The sequence below is a fragment of the Cetorhinus maximus genome, unplaced genomic scaffold, assembly GCF_964194155.1.
Source record: "Cetorhinus maximus unplaced genomic scaffold, sCetMax3.hap1.1 HAP1_SCAFFOLD_1488, whole genome shotgun sequence".
Classification (NCBI taxonomy): Eukaryota; Metazoa; Chordata; class Chondrichthyes; order Lamniformes; family Cetorhinidae; genus Cetorhinus; species Cetorhinus maximus.
In genome coordinates this window covers 33625-52546 of record NW_027597429.1, presented here as the reverse complement: position 1 = coordinate 52546, position 18922 = coordinate 33625, and the positions used below count along the sequence as shown (strand labels likewise).

The 18922-nt window shown below is 53.5% G+C and overlaps 1 protein-coding gene across 1 annotated transcript; it reads right to left on the bottom strand.

The window, feature by feature from the left end:
• Window positions 1–8593: 8593 nt before the first annotated feature.
• Window positions 8594–18922, bottom strand: LOC144676301 (BTB/POZ domain-containing protein 17-like). Its single transcript, XM_078536758.1, has 2 exons — window positions 18764–18922; window positions 8594–10034 (listed from the first exon to the last, which is right to left on the bottom strand). The coding sequence occupies exon 2, from the start codon at window positions 10025–10027 to the stop codon at window positions 8654–8656; it is 1374 nt and encodes a 457-aa protein (XP_078392884.1). The 5' UTR covers window positions 10028–10034; window positions 18764–18922; the 3' UTR covers window positions 8594–8653.

Genomic DNA, 18922 nt, shown 5'->3' with positions numbered 1-18922 from the left:
CCGGAATAGGTTGCAGAGATAGGTAGGGGCTGAAGGGGTTTACAGAGATAGGGAGGGTTGTCAGGTCTGGAGGAGCTTACAGAGATAGGGAGGGGTGTAGGGGCTGGAGGAGGTTACAGAGATAGGAAGGGTTGTAGGGGCTGGAGGAGGCTACAGAGATAGGGAGGGTTGTCGGGGATGGAGGTGGTTACAGAGATAGGGAGGGTTGCAGGGGCTGGAGGAGGTTACAGAGATAGGGAGGGGTGTAGGGGCTGGAGGGGGTTACAGGGATAGGGTTGTAGGGTCTGGGGCAGGTTGCAGAGATAGGGAGGGTTGTAGGGGCTGGAGGGGGTTACAGAGAGAGGGAAGGTTGTAGGGGCTGGAGGGGGTTACAGAGAGAGGGAAGGTTGTAGGGGCTGGAGGGGGTTACAGGGATAGGGTTGTAGGGGCTGGAGGAGGTTACAGAGATAGGGAGGGTTGTAGGGGCTGGAGGGGATTACCGGTATTTAGTTTTAGGGACTGCAGGGGGTTACATAGATAGGGAGGGGTGTAGGGACTGGAGGTGATTACAGAGATAGGGAGGGTTTTAGGGGCTGGTGGAGGTTACAGAGATAGGGAGGTTCGTAGGAGCTGGAGGAGGTTACAAAGATAGGAAGGGTGGTCGGGTCTGGAGGAGGCTAGAGATAGGGAGTGTTGTTGGGGCTGGAGGGGTTTACAGGGATAGGGTTGTAGGGTCCGGAATAGGTTGCAGAGATAGGTAGGGGCTGAAGGGGTTTACAGAGATAGGGAGGGTTGTCAGGTCTGGAGGAGCTTACAGAGATAGGGAGGGGTGTAGGGGCTGGAGGAGGTTACAGAGATAGGAAGGGTTGTAGGGGCTGGAGGAGGCTACAGAGATAGGGAGGGGTGTAGGGGCTGGAGGAGGTTGCAGAGATAGGAAGGGTTGTAGGGGCTGGAGGAGGCTACAGAGATAGGGAGGGTTGTCAGGTCTGGAGGAGCTTACAGAGATAGGGAGGGGTGTAGGGGCTGGAGGAGGTTACAGAGATAGGAAGGGTTGTAGGGGCTGGAGGAGGTTACAGAGATAGGGAGGGTTGTAGGCGCTGGAGGAGGTTACAGCGATAGAGAGGGTTCTAGGGGCTGGAGGAGGTTAGAGTGATAGGGATGGTTGTAGGTGGGTTACAGAGGTCGGGAGAAATGTAGGGGCTGGAGGAGGATATAGAGATAGGGAGGGGTGTAGGGGCTGGACGGGTTTACAGGGATAGGGTTGTAGGGTCTGGAGCAGGTTGCAGAGATAGGGAACGGTGTGTGGGCTGGAGGAGGTTAGAGAGATAGGGAGGGTTATAGGGGCTGCAGGAGGTTACAGAGATAGGGAGGGTTAAGGGGGCTGGAGGAGGTTACAGGGATAGGGAGGGGTATGTGGGCAGGAGGAGGTTAGAGAGATAGGGAGGGTTACAGAGGTTGGAGGAGGTTACAGAGATAGGGGGGGTTGCAGAGTCTGGAGGAGGTTAGAGTGATAGGGATGGTTGTAGCTGGGTTACAGAGGTCGGGAGGAGTGTAGGGGCTGGTGGAGATTACAGAGATAGGGAGGTTTACAGAGGCTGGAGGAGGTTACAGAGATAACGAGGGTAGTAGGGGCTGCAGGAGGTTACAGGGATATGGAGGGTTGCAGAGTCTGGAGGTTAGAGAGATAGGAAGGGTTGTATGGGGCTTGAGGAGGTTACAGAGATAGTAATGTTTGTAGGGGGCTGGAGGTGGGTTACAGATATAGGGAGGGGTGCAGTGGCTGGAGGAGGTTAGAGAGATAGGGAGGGGTGCAGTGGCTGGAGGAGGTTAGAGAGATAGGGAGGGGTGTAGGGGCTGGAGGAGGTTACAGAGAGAGGGTAGGTTGCAGGGGTCTGGAGGAGGTTAGAGATAGGAAGGGTTGTAGGGGTTGGAGGAGGTTACAGAGAGAGGGAGGGCTGTAGGGGATGGAGGAGGTTAGAGAGATAGGGAGGGTTGTAGGGCTTGGAGGATGTTACAGAGATAGGGAGGGTTGTAGCGGCTGGAGGGGGTTACAGGTATTTGGTTTTAGGGACTGCAGGGGGTTACATAGATAGGGAGGGATGTAGGGGCTGGAGGTGATTACAGAGATAGGGAGGGGTGGGTGGGCTGGAGGGGTTTACAGGGATAGGGTTGTAGGGTCTGGTGGAGTTTACAGAGATAGGGTGTGTTGTAGGGGCTGGAGGGGTTACAGAGATAGGGAGGGTTGCACGGTTTGGAGGAGGTTACAGAGATAGGGAGGGTTGAAGCGGCTGGAGGCGTTTTCAGGGATAGTGAGTCGGGTCTGGAGCAGGTTGCAGAGATAGGGATGAGTGTGTGGGCGGGAGGAGGTTAGAGAAATAGGGAGGGTTACAGAGGTTGGAGGAGGTTAGAGTGATAGGGATGGTTATCGGGGCTGGAGGAGGTTACAGAGAGAGGGAGGGTTATCGGGGCTGGAGGAGGTTACAGAGATAGGGAGGGTTATCGGGGCTGGAGGAGGTTACAGAGAGAGGGAGGGTTGTAGAGGCTGGAGGGGTTTACAGGGATAGGGTTGTAGGGTCTGGAGCAGGTTGCAGAGATAGGGAGGGTTGTGTGGGCTGGAGGAGGTTACAGAGATAGGGAGCATTGTCGGGTCTGGAGGAGGTTACAGAGATAGGGAGGGGTGTAGGGATTGGAGGAGGTTACAGAGATAGGGAGGGGTGTAGGGGCTGGAGGAGGTTACAGAGATAGGGAGGGGTGTCGGGGGCTGGAGGAGGTTACAGAGATAGGGAGGGGTGTAGGGGCTGGAGGAGGTTACAGAGATAGGGAGGGTTGTAGGGGCTGGAGGTTAGAGAGATAGGGAGGGTTGTAGTGGCTGGAGGAGGTTACAGAGATAGGGAGGGGTGTAGGGGCTGGAGGAGGTTACAGAGATAGGGAGGGGTGTAGGGGCTGGAGGAGGTTACAGAGATAGGGAGGGGTGTAGGGGGCTGGAGGAGGTTACAGAGATAGGGAGGGGTGTCGGGGGCTGGAGGAGGTTACAGAGATAGGGAGGGGTGTAGGGGCTGGAGGAGGTTACAGAGATAGGGAGGGTTGTAGGGGCTGGAGGTTAGAGAGATAGGGAGGGTTGTAGTGGCTGGAGGAGGTTACAGAGATAGGGAGGGGTGTAGGGGCTGGAGGAGGTTACAGAGATAGGGAGGGGTGTAGGGGCTGGAGGAGGTTACAGAGATAGGGAGGGGTGTAGGGGCTGGAGGAGGTTACAGAGATAGGGAGGGGTGTAGGGGCTGGAGGAGGTTACAGAGATAGGGAGGGTTGTAGGGGCTGGAGGAGGTTACAGAGATAGGGAGGGTTGTAGGAGCTGGAGGAGGTTACAGGGATAGGGAGGGGTGTAGGGGCTGGAGGAGGTTACAGAGATAGGGAGGGGTGTAGGGGCTGGAGGAGGTTACAGAGATAAGGAGGGTTGTAGGCGCTGGAGGAGGTTACAGAGATAGGGAGGGGTGTAGGCGCTGGAGGAGGTTACAGAGATAGGGAGGGGAGTAGGGGGCTGGAGGAGGTTACAGAGATAGGGAGGGGTGTAGGGGGCTGGAGGAGGTTACCGAGATAGGGAGGGTTGCAGAGTCTGGAGGAGGTTACAGAGATAGGGAGGGTTTCAGGGGCTGGAGGAGGTTACAGAGATAGGGAGGGTTGCAGGGGCTGGAGGAGGTTACAGAGATAGGGAGGGTTGCAGGGGCTGGAGGAGGTTACAGAGATAGGGAGGGTTGCAGGGGCTGGAGCTTTGATCCCGTATAGAGACTCGATGAGGGGGATGAATGGGCCTCCTCCTGTTCCCGTGTCACAGGCTCGGTTCTGGCGGGGAGGGGGAAGAAAATGGCTAAATGGGCATTTCTAACATCGGTCACGCCTCCATCGGCAGGACTGGGGTCTGACCCCAAACCGAGGTGGGGGCGGGGGGAGGCTGAAAGCCCCTCCGACATGCACTTCCACCCACCCACCCACTCACCCAGCCAGCCCGCCCCCACAGAGACAAGTTGAACAGGGCTCTCTGTCACATTTTAATCAAGTCACCAAGTACATTCAGCGCTATCCATCAGGTCAACGTGTAACATTACAACAGGAGCAGAGAGAGAGAGGTCCACAGCAGCTCAGCAGCTGCCCATCCAAGGTAAGTTTATTGTGTGGTCCGACCCACTTCTTGGCCCCCTCCCCCCGCCAAACAGCGACTTCCCCCCCCTCCAGCGCACACCGATAGAGGGAGGACGGGGGGGGGGTCCCGACATCGGAAACCCCGCAGAGAAGGCAGAGGGCGACCCGAGGAGAGACTCCCATCCCGCTGCAAGTCGCGGTGCAGGTGAGCCTTGTCGCCTGTCCGGGCCTAGCTTCCAGGGTAAACGTGTCCCGCTGCACTCGCGTTGGGAGGTGCGCACTGCTGGGTGTCGTGGGTCTCTCCCTCTGCTGTCCGGTCGCGGAGATAGACGTGTCCTGTTGCACTCGCGTTGGGAGGTGTGCACTGCAGGGTGTCGGGATCCTCTCCCTCTGCTGTTCGGTCGCGGAGATAAGACCAGTCCCGCTGCACTCGCGTTGGGAGGTATGCACTGCAGGGTGTCGTGGATCTCCGTCTCTGGCCAGCGCTGCCTCTGACCTCGCTCGGAGGGGGTTTGGGAACTGGAAAGGTGGAGGGTTGGGGAGGGAGGGTAAACGGGGAAGGAATAAGTCTCACGGTTATTCAAACACTACTCACGGGTAAAATCCTGTCCGGCACCAGTCACAGTGGATGCACACAGTATAGAGTGTCCCGATCTCTTTTTCTCTCTCTCTCCCCCTCTCCCTGAGGCTGTTTCCAAACAGCACGGTCCCAATAACAGAAGTGCACCACATAAACGGACCATGTCTTAAAAAGTTGTTGGACGAGGGTTGGATATTAAGACCAGTGCTGTACCCCACTGTTATACAGTGACAGACCTGTCCCCACCAGTGCTGTATCCCACTGTTATACAGTGACAGACCTGTCCCCACCAGTGCTGTACCCCACTGTTATACAGTGACAGACCTGTCCCCACCAGTGCTGTACCCCACTGTTATACAGTGACAGACCTGTCCCCACCAGTGCTGTATCCCACTGTTATACAGTGACAGACCTGTCCCCACCAGTGCTGTATCCCACTGTTATACAGTGACAGACCTGTCCCCACCAGTGCTGTATCCCACTGTTATACAGTGACAGACCTGTCCCCACCAGTGCTGTATCCCACTGTTATACAGTGACAGACCTGTCCCCACCAGTGCTGTACCCCACTGTTATACAGTGACAGACCTGTCCCCACCAGTACTGTACCCCACTGTTATACAGTGACAGACCTGTCCCCACCAGTACTGTACCCCACTGTTATACAGTGACAAACCTGTCCCCACCAGTACTGTACCCCAGTGTTATACAGTGACAGACCCGTCCCCACCAGTACTGTACCCCAGTGTTATACAGTGACAGACCCGTACCCCACTGTTATACAGTGACAAACCTGTCCCCACCAGTACTGTACCCCACTGTTATACAGTGACAGACCCGTACCCCACTGTTATACAGTGACAGACCTGTCCTCACCAGTGCTGTACCCCACTGTTATACAGTGACAGACCTGTCCCCACCAGTGCTGTACCCCACTGTTATACAGTGACAGACGCGTCCCCACCAGTACTGTACCCCAGTGTTATAGTGACAGACCCGTCCCCACCAGTGCTGTACCCCAGTGCTATCAAGTGTCAGGCCTGTCCACACCAGTACTGTACCCCAGTGTTATACAGTGAAAGACCTGTCCCCACCAGTACTGTACCCCAGTGTTATACAGTGACAGACCTGTCCCCACCAGTACTGTACCCGTGTTATACACTGACAGACCTATCCACACCAGTGCTGTACGCAATGTTATACACTGACAGACCTGTCCCTACCAGTACTGTACCCCAGTGTTATACAGTGACAGACCCAACCCCACGAGTACTGTACCCCAGTGTTATACAGTAACAGACCCATCCCCACCAGTACTGTACCCCAGTGTTATGCAGTGACAGATCCATCCCCACCAGTACTGTACCCCAGTGTTATTCAGACAGACCCGTCCCCACCAGTACAGTATCCCAGTGTTTTACAGTGACAGACACGTCCCCATCAGTACTGTACCCCAGTGTTATACAGTGACAGACCTGTCCCCACCAGTATTGTACCCCAGTGTTATACAGTGACAGACCTGTCCCCACCAGTACTGTACACCAGTGTTATACAGTGACAGACCTGTCCACACCAGTACTGTACCCCAGTGATATACAGTGTCACACCTGTCTCCACCAGTACAGTACCCCAGTGTTACATAACAGACCCGTCCGCACCAGTACAGTACCAAAGTGTCATACAGTGACAGACCTGTCTCCACCAGTACTGCACCCCAGTGTTGTACAGTGACAGACCCGTCCCCACCAGTACTGTACCCCAGTGTTATACAGTGACAGACCTCTCCACACCAGTGCTGTACCCCAGTGTTATATAGTGACAGATTCGTCCCCAGTGCTGTACCCCCGTGTTATACAGAGACAGGCCCATCCCCACCAGTACTGTACCCCACTGTTATACAGTGACAGACCTGTCCCAACCAGTTCTGTACTCCAGTGTTATACAGTGACAGACCCGCCCCCACCAGTACTGTACCCCAGTGTTATACACTGACAGACCCGTCCCCACCAGTACTGTACCCTAGTGTTATACAGTGACTGACCCATCCCCACCAGTACTGTACCCCAGTGTTATACAGTGACAGCCCTGTCCCCACCAGTACTGTACCCCAGTGTTATACACTGACAGACCCATCCCCACCAGTACTGTATCTCAGTGTTATACAGTGACAGACATGTCCCCAACAGTACTTTACCCCAGTGTTATACAGTGACAGACCAGTCCCCACCAGTACTGTACCCAGTTTTATAGTGACAGACCCGTCCCCACAAGTACTGTACCCCAGTGTTATACAGTGACAGACCCATCCCCACCAGTACTGTACCCCAGTGTTATACAGTGACAGACCTGTCCCCACCAGTACTGTACCCCAGTGTTCTAGAGTGACACCGTCCCCATCAAACACTCCCAGGACAGGGACAGCACACGGTTAGATGCAGAGTAAAGCTCCCTCTACACCGTCCCCATCAAACACTCCCAGGACATGTACAGCACGGGGTTAGATATAGAGTAAAGCTCTCTCCACACTGTCCCCATCAAACACTCCCAGGACAGGTACAGCACGGGGTTAGACACAGTGTAACTCTGTCACCATCAAACAATCCCAGGACAGATACAGCACAGGGTTAGATACAGAGTAAAGCTCCCTCTACACTGTCCCCATCAAACACACCCAGGACAGGTACAGCATGAGGTTAGATATAGACTAAAGCTCCCTCTACACTGTCCCCAACAAACATTCCCAGGACAGGTACAGCACGGGGTTAGATACAGAGTAAAGCTCCCTCTACACCGTCCCCATCAAACACTCCCAGGACAGGTACAGCACGGGGTTAGATACAGAGTAAAGCTCCCTCAACACCGTCCCCATCAAACACTCCCAGGACAGGTACAGCACGGTGTTAGACACAGAGTAAAGCTCCCTCTACACTGTCCCCATCAAACATTCCCAGGACAGGTACAGCACAGGGTTAGATACAGAGTAAAGCTCCCTCTACACCGTCCCCATCAAACACTCCCAGGACAGGTACAGCACGGGGTTAGATACAGAGCAAAGCTCCCTCTACACCGTCCCCATCAAACACTCCCAGGACAGGTACAGCACGGGTTTACATACAGAGTAAATCTCCCTCCACATTGTCCCCTTCAAACACTCGCAGGACAGGTAGAGCACAGGGTTAGGTACATAGTAAAGGTCCCTCTTGCACTGTCCCCATCATGGGGTTAGACATCGAGTAAATGCCCAGCAGAGATAGAGAGAGAGATAGAGAGAGAGAGAGAGAGCGAGAAAGAGAGAGAGAAAGATAGACAAAGTGACAGACGGACAGAGAGACAGACAGACAAACAGAGAGGGAGAGGGAGAGATAGAGACACAGCCAAGAAAGACAGAGACACAGCCAGAGATCTTGCAAGGTGGAGAGCCAGAGAGAGAAAGAGCGGAACAGAGACAGAGAGCGAGACAGAGAGAGGTAGAATGCGACGCTGCGAGAGTGCGAGCGCGCGACAGAGAGAGAGCGCGCGACAGAGAGAGAGCGCGCGACAGAGAGAGAGCGCGCGAGATGGAGAGAGAGCGAGACGGAGAGAGAGCGAGATGGAGAGAGAGCGCGCGAGGCAGAGAGAGAGCGTGAGACAGAGAGAGCGCGAGACAGAGAGAGAGCGCGAGACAGAGAGAGCGCGAGACAGAGAGAGCGCGAGACAGAGAGAGCGCGAGACAGAGAGAGAGCGCGAGACAGAGAGAGAGCGCGAGACAGAGAACGAGACAGAGAGAGAGGGAGAGCACAACACAGAGAGAGACAGAGAGAGTGAGACAGAAAGCAAGAGGGAGATAGAGGGAAAGAGAGAGAGAGCGGGAGAGAGAGAGAGCGGGAGAGAGAGAGAGCGGGAGAGAGAGAGAGAGTGTGGGTGAAAGGAGAGAGAGAGAGAGAGCTCGACCCCCCCCACCCCCCCCACCCCAAGAGCGGGCTAAATTTTTTTCCAGTTTGTCTGGCCGATGAAGTGGAGGGTCATGGTGTCGTTGACCCGGCTGACGTACTTCCCCCGCTCGGCGGCGGGCAGCAGGTCGTCGATCTTGACGTCCTGCCAGTGTGGGATGTTGAAGGTCTTGAGGTCGCAGACCAGCCAGCGGCCGGCCAGGAAGCGGTAGAAGAGGACGGCGATCTGGTGCTCGTGGGTGGCTCGGCTGCTGGAGTGGCAGCGGATGATCTTGCAGTGGAGGGCCGCCCGGTTGTTGTCCTTGAGCACCCGCTCGTAGAGGCCCGGGCAGGTGCAGCGCCGCTTGGCGCCGGGCGGCGCCGGGAGGCGCACGCTGCCCCGCACCGGCCTCTCCTCCTGCACCACCAGCCGCTCGCCCTTGGGGTGGAAGGTCACGAACCACTTGGACTGCACCCGGAAGTTGGTGGTGGCGAACTCCTTGCACAGGACCGTCTTGGTCATGGAGCTGAAGAAGTCGAGCTGCCAGGGGCTGCCGCAGGCCTTGGCGGTGTAGAGGCGCTGGCGCAGGGGGCAGGCCTCCGCCCCGTGCAGGCGCCCCACGTGCTCCTTGGTCAGGCAGCTGTCCTGGTGCAGGCCCAGGCTCTGGGCCAGCAGGTCGTCCAGCAGGGCCCGGGGGGCCAGGGGGCTGGCCCGCAGGCAGGCCAGCTCGTCGGGGCTCATCATGGGGAAGCGCAGGTGGGCCAGCAGGGCTGCGGCGGCCGCCTCCGGCCGGCGCTCCAGCCAGCGCAGCACTGCCTGGCACAGGGCGAACTCGCTCTCCACCACCAGGTCCGAGCGGCGCAGCAGCGCCTCCATCTGGCCCTCCTCCAGGGCCAGCCAGTCCGGCGAGCGCATCACCGCGTCCAGGTTCCAGGCCACGAAGGTGTCGCAGGCCTCCTCCAGCCGGGCAAAGCCCACAAAGCGGGCGTAGCGGTGCCAGGCCAGGGCCAGGTCCAGGGCGCCGGCCTGGGCCACGTTGTCCAGCAGGAACTGCTCGCAGGCCCGCCGCAGCGGCGCCACGTCGTACTTCTCCGCCAGGCCGTGGACGGCGAAGACGTTGTCCACCCCCACGGCGATGCGGCCGGTGTAGAGGTAGCGCAGGAAGTCCTCGAAGCAGGCGGCCGCCCCCTCCTCCTCCGTCAGCTCCACCGTCCCCCGCCGCCCGTCCGCCCAGCGCTCGCCCGACAGCATGGCCCGGAAGACGGCGCTGCCCAGCGCCAGCACGAAGCGGTGGGCCGGCAGCGGGGCCCCGCCGTTGACCGCCAACCGCACGTCGCAGAGCTCCTCGCTCTTGAAGAGGGACGAGAGGGCCGACATGATGTGCGCCTGGTGGACGAAGGTCTCCGAGGCCTCCGAGCCATCCATCGTCGCCCTGCCGAGAAATCAGAGGGAGAGGGGAGAGTCAATTAAGCTCTGACTGACCCCACAGGACGCGCTTACTTAAAACTGCAGTTGAACTCTGACCCGAGGTCGCACTTAACTTAACTACAATTGAACTCTGATTGACCCCAGGCCACGCTTTCTTAAAACTGCAGTTGAACGCTGACCCGAGGTCGCACTTACTTAACCACAATTGAACTCTGACTGACCCCAGGCCACGCTTACTTAAAACTGCAGTTGAACTCTGACCCGAGGTCGCACTTACTTAACCAATGAACTCTGACTGACCACAGGCCACTCTTACTTCAACTGCAGTTGAACTCTGACCCGAGGTCGCACTTACTTAATCACAATTGAGCTCTGACTGACCTGAGGCCATGCTTACTTCAACTGCAGTTGAACTCTGACTCAAGGTCGAACTGACTTGATCATTGAACTACGACTGACCCCAGGCCACACTTAGTTCAACTGCAGCTGAACTCTGACCCAAGGTCGCACTTACTTAACCACAATTGAACTCTGACTGACCTGAGGCCACACTTACTTCAACTGCAGTTGAACTCTGACCCGAGGTCGCACTTACTTAACCACAATTGATCTCTGACTGACCCTAGGCTATGCTTACTTAAACTGCAGTTGAACTCTGACCCGAGGTCGCACTTACTTAACCAATGAACTCTGACTGACCCCAGGCCACACTTACTTCAACTGCAGTTGAACTCTGACTCGAGGTCGAACTTACTTAACCAATGAACTCTGACTGACCCCAGGCCACGCTTACTTCAACTGCAGTTGAACTTTGACCCGAGGTCGCACTTACTTAACTAATGAACTCTGACTGACCCCAGGCCATGCTTACTTAAAACTGCAGTTGAACTCTGACTCGAGGTCGAACTTACTTAACCAATGAACTCTGACTGACCCCAGGCCACACTTACTTAAAACTGCAGTTGAACTCTGACCCGAGGTCGCACTTACTTAATCACAATTGAGCTCTGACTGACCTGAGGCCATGCTTACTTCAACTGCAGTTGAACTCTGACTCAAGGTCGAACTGACTTGATCATTGAACTACGACTGACCCCAGGCCACGCTTAGTTCAACCGCAGTCGAACTCTGACCCGAGGTCGCACTTACTTGACCGCAATTGAACACTGACTAACCCGATGCTGCGCTGACCAAACTGCAATTCTTCTCTGACTGACCTGCAGCCACACCTATTGAACTGCAATTCTCCTCTGACTGACCCAGGGCAGTGCTTGAGAGAATAATCTGCACTCAAAGGGATTTTTACCTCAATAATCTGCATCTAAAGGGACTTTAAGATCAGTAAGCTGTATTTTAAAGCAGTTTTAGCACCCATAATTTGCTGTTAAAGGGGTTTCAAGCCCAACAATCTGTCTTTTAAGGGGTTTCTTTTTCCGACAAACAATAACCTGAATTTAAAGGGATTTTGAACCCCAATAAAACAGTCACCAAATGGGTTTAAATGTAAGATCGTAAAGGCACAGGAGCAGGAACAGACCATTCTGCCTGTCGAACATGCTCCACCATTCCATAAGATCAGTGCTAAAGTTGGGCTTCAATTCTATTTTCCCGCTCCCGCTTCCCATATCCCTCGATTCTCTGAAAGACCAAAAAAAATCTGTCCATCCCCCCAGCCTTAAACGCATTCAAAGACGGGGAGGAGGGGGGGGCATCCACAATCCTCTGGGGCAGAGAACTCCAAAGGTCCGGGCAACCCCTCGAAGTGAAGTAATTTCGTCCCATTTCAGTGGCTAAGTGATCTTCCCCTGATCCTGAGGCGGTGACCCCCGTGTTCATGGTTCACGATGGTAAGGCCTTTCGGCCCATCGAGCCTGTTCCGCCACGCGATACGATTGTGGCTCATCCGATTGTTCCGTTCCACTTTCCCGCCTGTTCCCCTCGTGACCCTCGACTCCCTCGTCGATCGACAACCACTCTAACTCGGCCTCGAATGCATTCGCTGACCCCGGACCCCGGCCTCCGCCGTTCTCTGGGGGGGCTGGGGGGGTGGGTGGGGAGGAAAAGAGACCTCCACAGACTGACCACCCTCCGAGAGACGAAATTCCTCCTCATCTCCGTCTTCCAACGGGCAACCCCTTATTCTGAAACTGTGCTCCCCCCCACCTCGTTCTAGATTTCCCCACCACCATTGGGGGAAAAACATCCTCTCACATCCACCCTGTCAAGTTGAAACTCTTTCGAGTTACCAACAGTCACAGATTGCAACTTCTTTCGAGTACAATCACAGTTCTTGGTTTTCCAGGAGTGGGACATGAACCCACAACCCTCTGATTCAAAGGCGAGGGTGCTATGGACTGAGCCACAGCTGAACTCTGACCCGAGGTCGCACTTACTTAACCACAATTGAACTCTGACTGACCCGAGGCCACACTTACTTCAACTGCAGTTGAACTCTGACCCCCCACCCCCCTCAGGATCTTAAAAAGATGGCTTCTCATTCTTCTAAACTCAGCCCAACCTGCTCAACCTCTCCCTCATGAGACAAAGCCCCTTCGACCCAGGAATCAGCCCAGTGAACCTTCTCCGAACTGCCTCCAATGCGAGTCTATCCCTCCTTAAGTAAGGAGACCAAAACTCTACGCAGTACTGGGGCTGCGGACTCGCCGACGCGAGTCAGAGTTCAACTGCAGTTTAAGTAAGCGTGGCCTGGGGTCAGTCAGAGTTCAATGGTTAAGTAAGTGCGACCTCGGGTCAGAGTTCAACTACAGCTTAAGTAAGCGTGGCCTGGGGTCAGTCAGAGTTCAATTGTGGTTAAGTAAGTGCGACCTCGGGTCAGAGCTCAACTGCAGTTTAAGTAAGCGTGGCCTGGGGTCAGTCAGAGTTCAATTGTGGTTAAGTAAGTGCGACCTCGGGTCAGAGCTCAACTGCAGTTTAAGTAAGCATAGCCTAGGGTCAGTCAGAGTTCAATTGTGGTTAAGTAAGTACGACCTCGGGTCAGAGTTGTGGCAAGGCTTCCCGGCTTTTATACTCCATCACCCCCCACCGGCCTCTGCAATAAAGGCCGACGCTCCATTTGTATTCCTAATCGCTTGCTGCATCTGCCTATTAACGTTTTGTGATTCATGTACCGGGACACCCAGATCCCTCTGTACCACAGCATTCTGCAGTCTCTCTCTCTCTCTCTCCATTTAAATAGCATACCGCTTTTCTATCCTTCCTGACAAAGTGGGGCAAGTTCATATTTTTCCAACACTAAGCTCCTTCTGCCAAATTTTTGCCCCATTCACTCAGCCTACCGAAATCGCTTTGCAGACTCTTTGCATCCTCCTCACAACTTACTTGCCTACCTATCGAATGCCTTTTGAAAAGCCAAATACAGCACATCGACTGGTTGGAATGTGTCTCAATGGAATATGCCCGTGCTGCGAGTTACGAAACATCTCCCGAAACGTCTGCCCACTCCTTCCCTACCATCTTACCTCTGAGCCTATTTTCCCAGTCCACTCTGGCCATCTCGGCCTTCACACCCGTCTAATTCACCAGGGCCTCTTTCTCAGCCCCAACCGACGTCACCGGTTACCACGACAACTGGGTCCTCCCGCCACCCCTCCCACTCCCGAGTTCATCTCCAGCCCTGAGGTAGTCTTTAACCCAACTGGTTTCAGACCCAGATCTCTCACCCTCAAACTGAACTTGAAATTCTTTCACGTTATGATCACTCTTGCCCCCCTTTACGAATTACCAGGTCTCCAACAGCCTGTTCCCTGGTTGGTTCCCGAATGTATTGTTCTAAGAAACTGTCCTGAATACACTCCACGACCTCATCCCCCTTGGTCAATTTTACTCGTCCAAACCTACATGAAGTTTAAAATCTCCCACGATTATTGCAGTGCCTTTCTGTTATTTCTTGGCGTACACTCTGTCCGACGGCGAGGCTGTCTGGGCGGCCTATAAACCACTCCCACCAGTGACTTCTTTCCTTTCCTATGTCTTATCTCCACCCAAACTGATTCTACATCTTGATCCTCTGAGCCCAAGATCATTTCTCACTGCCGTACGGCTCTCGTCCTTTACTATCAGAGCTACCCCACCACCTCCTTTTCCTTTTTTTCCACCCCCCAAACTTCCGGAATGCCAAATACCCTGGTGTTTTCAGGCCCCGGCCTTGGTCACTTTGCAACCACAGCTCTGTAACGGCCTATTGGGTCCATAAGACATAGGAGCAGAAATTAGGCCAATCGGCCCATCGAGTCTGCTCCGCCATTCAAGCATGGCTGATAAGTTTCTCAACCCCATTCTCCCGCCTTCTCCCCGTAACCTTTGATCCCCCTTACCAATCAGGAACCCTATCTATCTCGGTCTTAAATACACTCAATGACCTGGCCTCCACAGCCTTCTGTGGTAATGAGTTCCATAGATTCACCACACTCTGGCTAAAGAAGTTTCTCCTCATCTCTGTTCTAAAAGGTCTTCCCTTTACACTCTGAGGCTGTGCCCCTCGGGTCCTAGTCTCTCCTACTAATGGAAACATCTTCCCCACGTCCCACTCTATCCAGGCCTTTCAGTATTCTGTAAGTTTCAATCAGATCCCCCCCTCATCCTTCTAAACTCCATCGAGTATAGACCCAGAGAGTCCTCAAACGTTCCTTCATATGTTAAGCCTTTCATTCCTGGGATCGTTCTCGTGAAGGGTCGTACTTGGTTATTTCTATTTGTCTCAAGGCATCAGCGTTTACAATGCCACGGTAACCAACAGCAGTCTAGGCAGCTGCCTGTTAAAACAGGTGATGGGCATTGGTTCACCCATCAGCTGGCAGAGTCCGCCACTCTGGAGAGCCGTCTTGGGGATAAGCGTGGTTGAGGTAAAAGACCATCTTGGGCTCGTTCTTCCATGACAAGCACCTGGTGCGTGTGACACGCGTGCTGTCAATTCATCCCTCTTGTTAGGAGGGCAGAGTACATTCAGGTTAAGAGCCACGAATTCTGTCCTTTCGTATTTAACCATTTTTTTTTGCCTGCTCTGCTCTTACTTGCAGGTGCACTCTTATGTCTGTCCCTTTCTGCCACACTCTGGTCATCACTGCCTGCCACTATCGCCTTGTCCTCCCTCCTTCACTTTCCAAATCTCTTCTTACGCCACTCTTCGTCCGTTATTCAGTTTGAAGCCCTCTCTGCTGCTGTAGCTACATTCTCTGTCCTCTTGCACCCGCCTCGCTCACGGTCGCACCCTCCCGACCCCCGACCAGGGGGCCAAGGGGAGTGGACTGCTGCCTCCCAGGACAAAGTGTCCTGGTAGCTTTCCCGCTCCCCTGCCGCTTTGCTGTGTCTGCCGCTCGGCCTCCAAGTCAATGGCTCGGAGCCCAAGCTCCTCCTGCGGACGTGGCTGCCGTGGATCTCACACACACGTGTACACACACACACACATGCGTACACACACGTACGTACACACCCATTTGTTCACACGCACGTACGTACACAAGCGCATACACACACACACACGTACACACACGCACACGTACGTACACACACGCACACGTACGTACACACACACACATACGTACACACACACACATACGCACACGTACGTACACACACACGCACACATACGTACACACACGTACGTACACACACACACGTACGTACACACACACGTACGTACACACATACACGTACGTACACACATACATGTACGTACACACACACGTACGTACACACACACACACGTACGTACACACACACACGTACGTACACACACACACACGTACGTACATACACACACGTACGTACACACAAACACGTACGTACACACACACACGTACGTACACACACTCATGTACGTGTACACACACACGTACGTACACACATACACGTACGTACACACATACACGTACGTACACACACACACGTACGTACACACACGTACGTACACACACACGTACGTACACACATACACGTACGTACACACACACGTACGTACACACACACACACGTACGTACACACACACACGTACGTACACACACACACGTACGTACACACACGTACGTACATACACACACGTACGTACACACAAACACGTACGTACACACACGTACGTACACACACTCATGTACGTGTACACACACACGTACGTACACACATACACGTACGTACACACATACACGTACGTACACACACATGTACGTACACACACGTACGTACACACACACGTACGTACACACACACACATGTACGTACACACACACACACGTACGTACACACATACACGTACGTACACACACACACGTACGTACACACACACATGTACGTACACACACGTACGTACACACACGTACGTACACACACACGTACGTACACACATACACGTACGTACACACATACATGTACGTACACACACACGTACGTACACACACACACACACGTACGTACACACACACACGTACGTACACACACACACGTACGTACACACACACACGTACGTACATACACACACGTACGTACACACAAACACGTACGTACACACACACACGTACGTACACACACTCATGTACGTGTACACACACACGTACGTACACACATACACGTACGTACACACATACACGTACGTACACACACACATGTACGTACACACAATGTACGTACACACACGTACGTACACACACACACATGTACGTACACACACACACATGTACGTACACACACACACACACACACACGTACGTACACACACACACACGTACGTACACACACACACACGTACGTACACACACACACACGTACGTACACACACACACGTACGTGCACACACACGTACGTACACACACACACACGTACGTACACACACACACACGTACGTACACACACACGTACGTACACACACACACGTGTACACACACACGCACATCCACCAGCTCCCACGTGCTACAGCTGCAACACATCACCTGCCCTGCCACCTTTATTGTGTTTCTCGGGAATTCCAATGACTCACAACCCTCGGTGTGATGGAATTTCTCATCTCCATCCTAAATGATACACTCACCCCCACCGTGTTGTGCGATTCCCCGACCAGCGGAAGCAACTCACGCCCGCCCCGTCAAACCCCGAACAGAATCCCGCACGTTTCAACGAAATCGCCTCTCGTTTGTCTAAACTCCGGAGAACGTGAACCCTATTTGCTCAGCCTCTCATCACAGGCGCCAAACCCTCAATGCCAGGGGCCAATCTCCTGACCTTTCGCTGTATGGTAATCCAAAGCAGGTACATATGCTTTCATAAAAACACGGATTCGGTCTCATCAAAAACCCCCTGCTCAACGGGAGCAAGCCTCCCTTTATTCTTGTACTCCAATCCCCGAACAAAAACCAACAAACCATTCACCTGCCGAACGGGGCGCTATACCTGCGTAATAACCTTCTGCATTTAAAGGACTTCTATCCTCTACAATCTGATTTTAATGAGGTTTTACCCCCCTCCAGTCTGATTTTAATGAGGTTTTACCTCCCTCCTGTCTGATTTTAATGAGGTTTTACCCCTCTCCTGTCTGATTTTAATGAGGTTTTACCTCCCTCCTGTCTGATTTTAATGGGGTTTTACCCCCCTCCTGTCTGATTTTAATGAGGTTTTACCCCTCTCCTGTCTGATTTTAATGAGGTTTTACCCCCCTCCAGTCTGATTTTAATGGGGTTTTACCCCCTCCAGTCTGATTTTAATGGGGTTTTATACCCTCCAGTCTGATTTTAATGGGGTTTCATACCCTCCAGTCTGATTTTAATGAGGTTTTACCCCCCTCCAGTCTGATTTTCATGGGGTTTCACCCCCTCCAGTCTGATTTTAATGGGGTTTTACCCCCTCCAGTCTGATTTTAATGAGGTTTTACCCCCTCCTGTCTGATTTTAATGGGGTTTTACCCCCCTCCTGTCTGATTTTAATGAGGTTTTACCCCCCTCCAGTCTGATTTTAATGGGATTTTATACCCTCCAGTCTGATTTTAATGGGGTTTTACCCCCTCCTGTCTAATTTTAATGGGGTTTTATACCCTCCAGTCTGATTTTAATGGGGTTCTACACCCTCCAGTCTGATTTTAATGAGATTTTACCCCCCTCCAGTCTGATTTTAATGAGGTTTTACCCCCCTCCTGTCTGATTTTAATGGGATTTTATACCCTCCAGTCTGATTTTAATGGGGTTTTACTCCCTCCAGTCTGATTTTAATGGGGTTTTATACCCTCCAGTCTGATTTTAATGGGGTTTTACCCCCTCCAGTCTGATTTTAATGGGGTTTTATACCCTCCAGTCTGATTTTAATGGGGTTTTATACCCTCCAGTCTGATTTTAATGGGGTTTTAACCCCTTCAGTCTGATTTTAATGGGGTTTTACCCCCTCCAGTCTGATTTTAATGGGGTATTACACCCTCCTGTTTGATTTTATTGGGGTTTTACCCCCTCCAGTCTGATTTTAATGGTGTTTTATACCCTCCAGTCTGATTTTAATGGGGTTTTACCCCCTCCTGTCTGATTTTAATGGGGTTTTATACCCTCCAGTCTGATTTTAATAGGGTTTTCTCCCTTTTCCAGTTTGATTTGAGTGGGTTTTATGCCCTCCAGCCGGGTTTTAAGCCCTAGCGTGTGTTTTTAAGGGTGATTTTTGGTCCTGGGGACGTTAAAGGGGTTTTTTTGTCCGCCGACTTTTATTCTATTTAAAGGGATTCCGGCCGTTATTAATGTCGGAGGTCTCACCCCCGGGCTCGGTCACTCGGTGCCCGTCTCTCTCAGTCTCGGGTCTCTCTCTCTCTGCCTCTCCCTCTCCGGTATCTGTCTCTCTCCGGGACGGTTGTATTGTTTCTCTCGGTCCCTCCGCCAGGGCCGCCGCAGCCGCCGCCGCCGCCGCCTTCAATG

Bases quoted from the DNA above. Each gene is read 5' to 3' on its own strand.
- LOC144676301 (XM_078536758.1), bottom strand. From the start codon at position 10,027: ATGGATGGCTCGGAGGCCTCGGAGACCTTCGTCCACCAGGCGCACATC.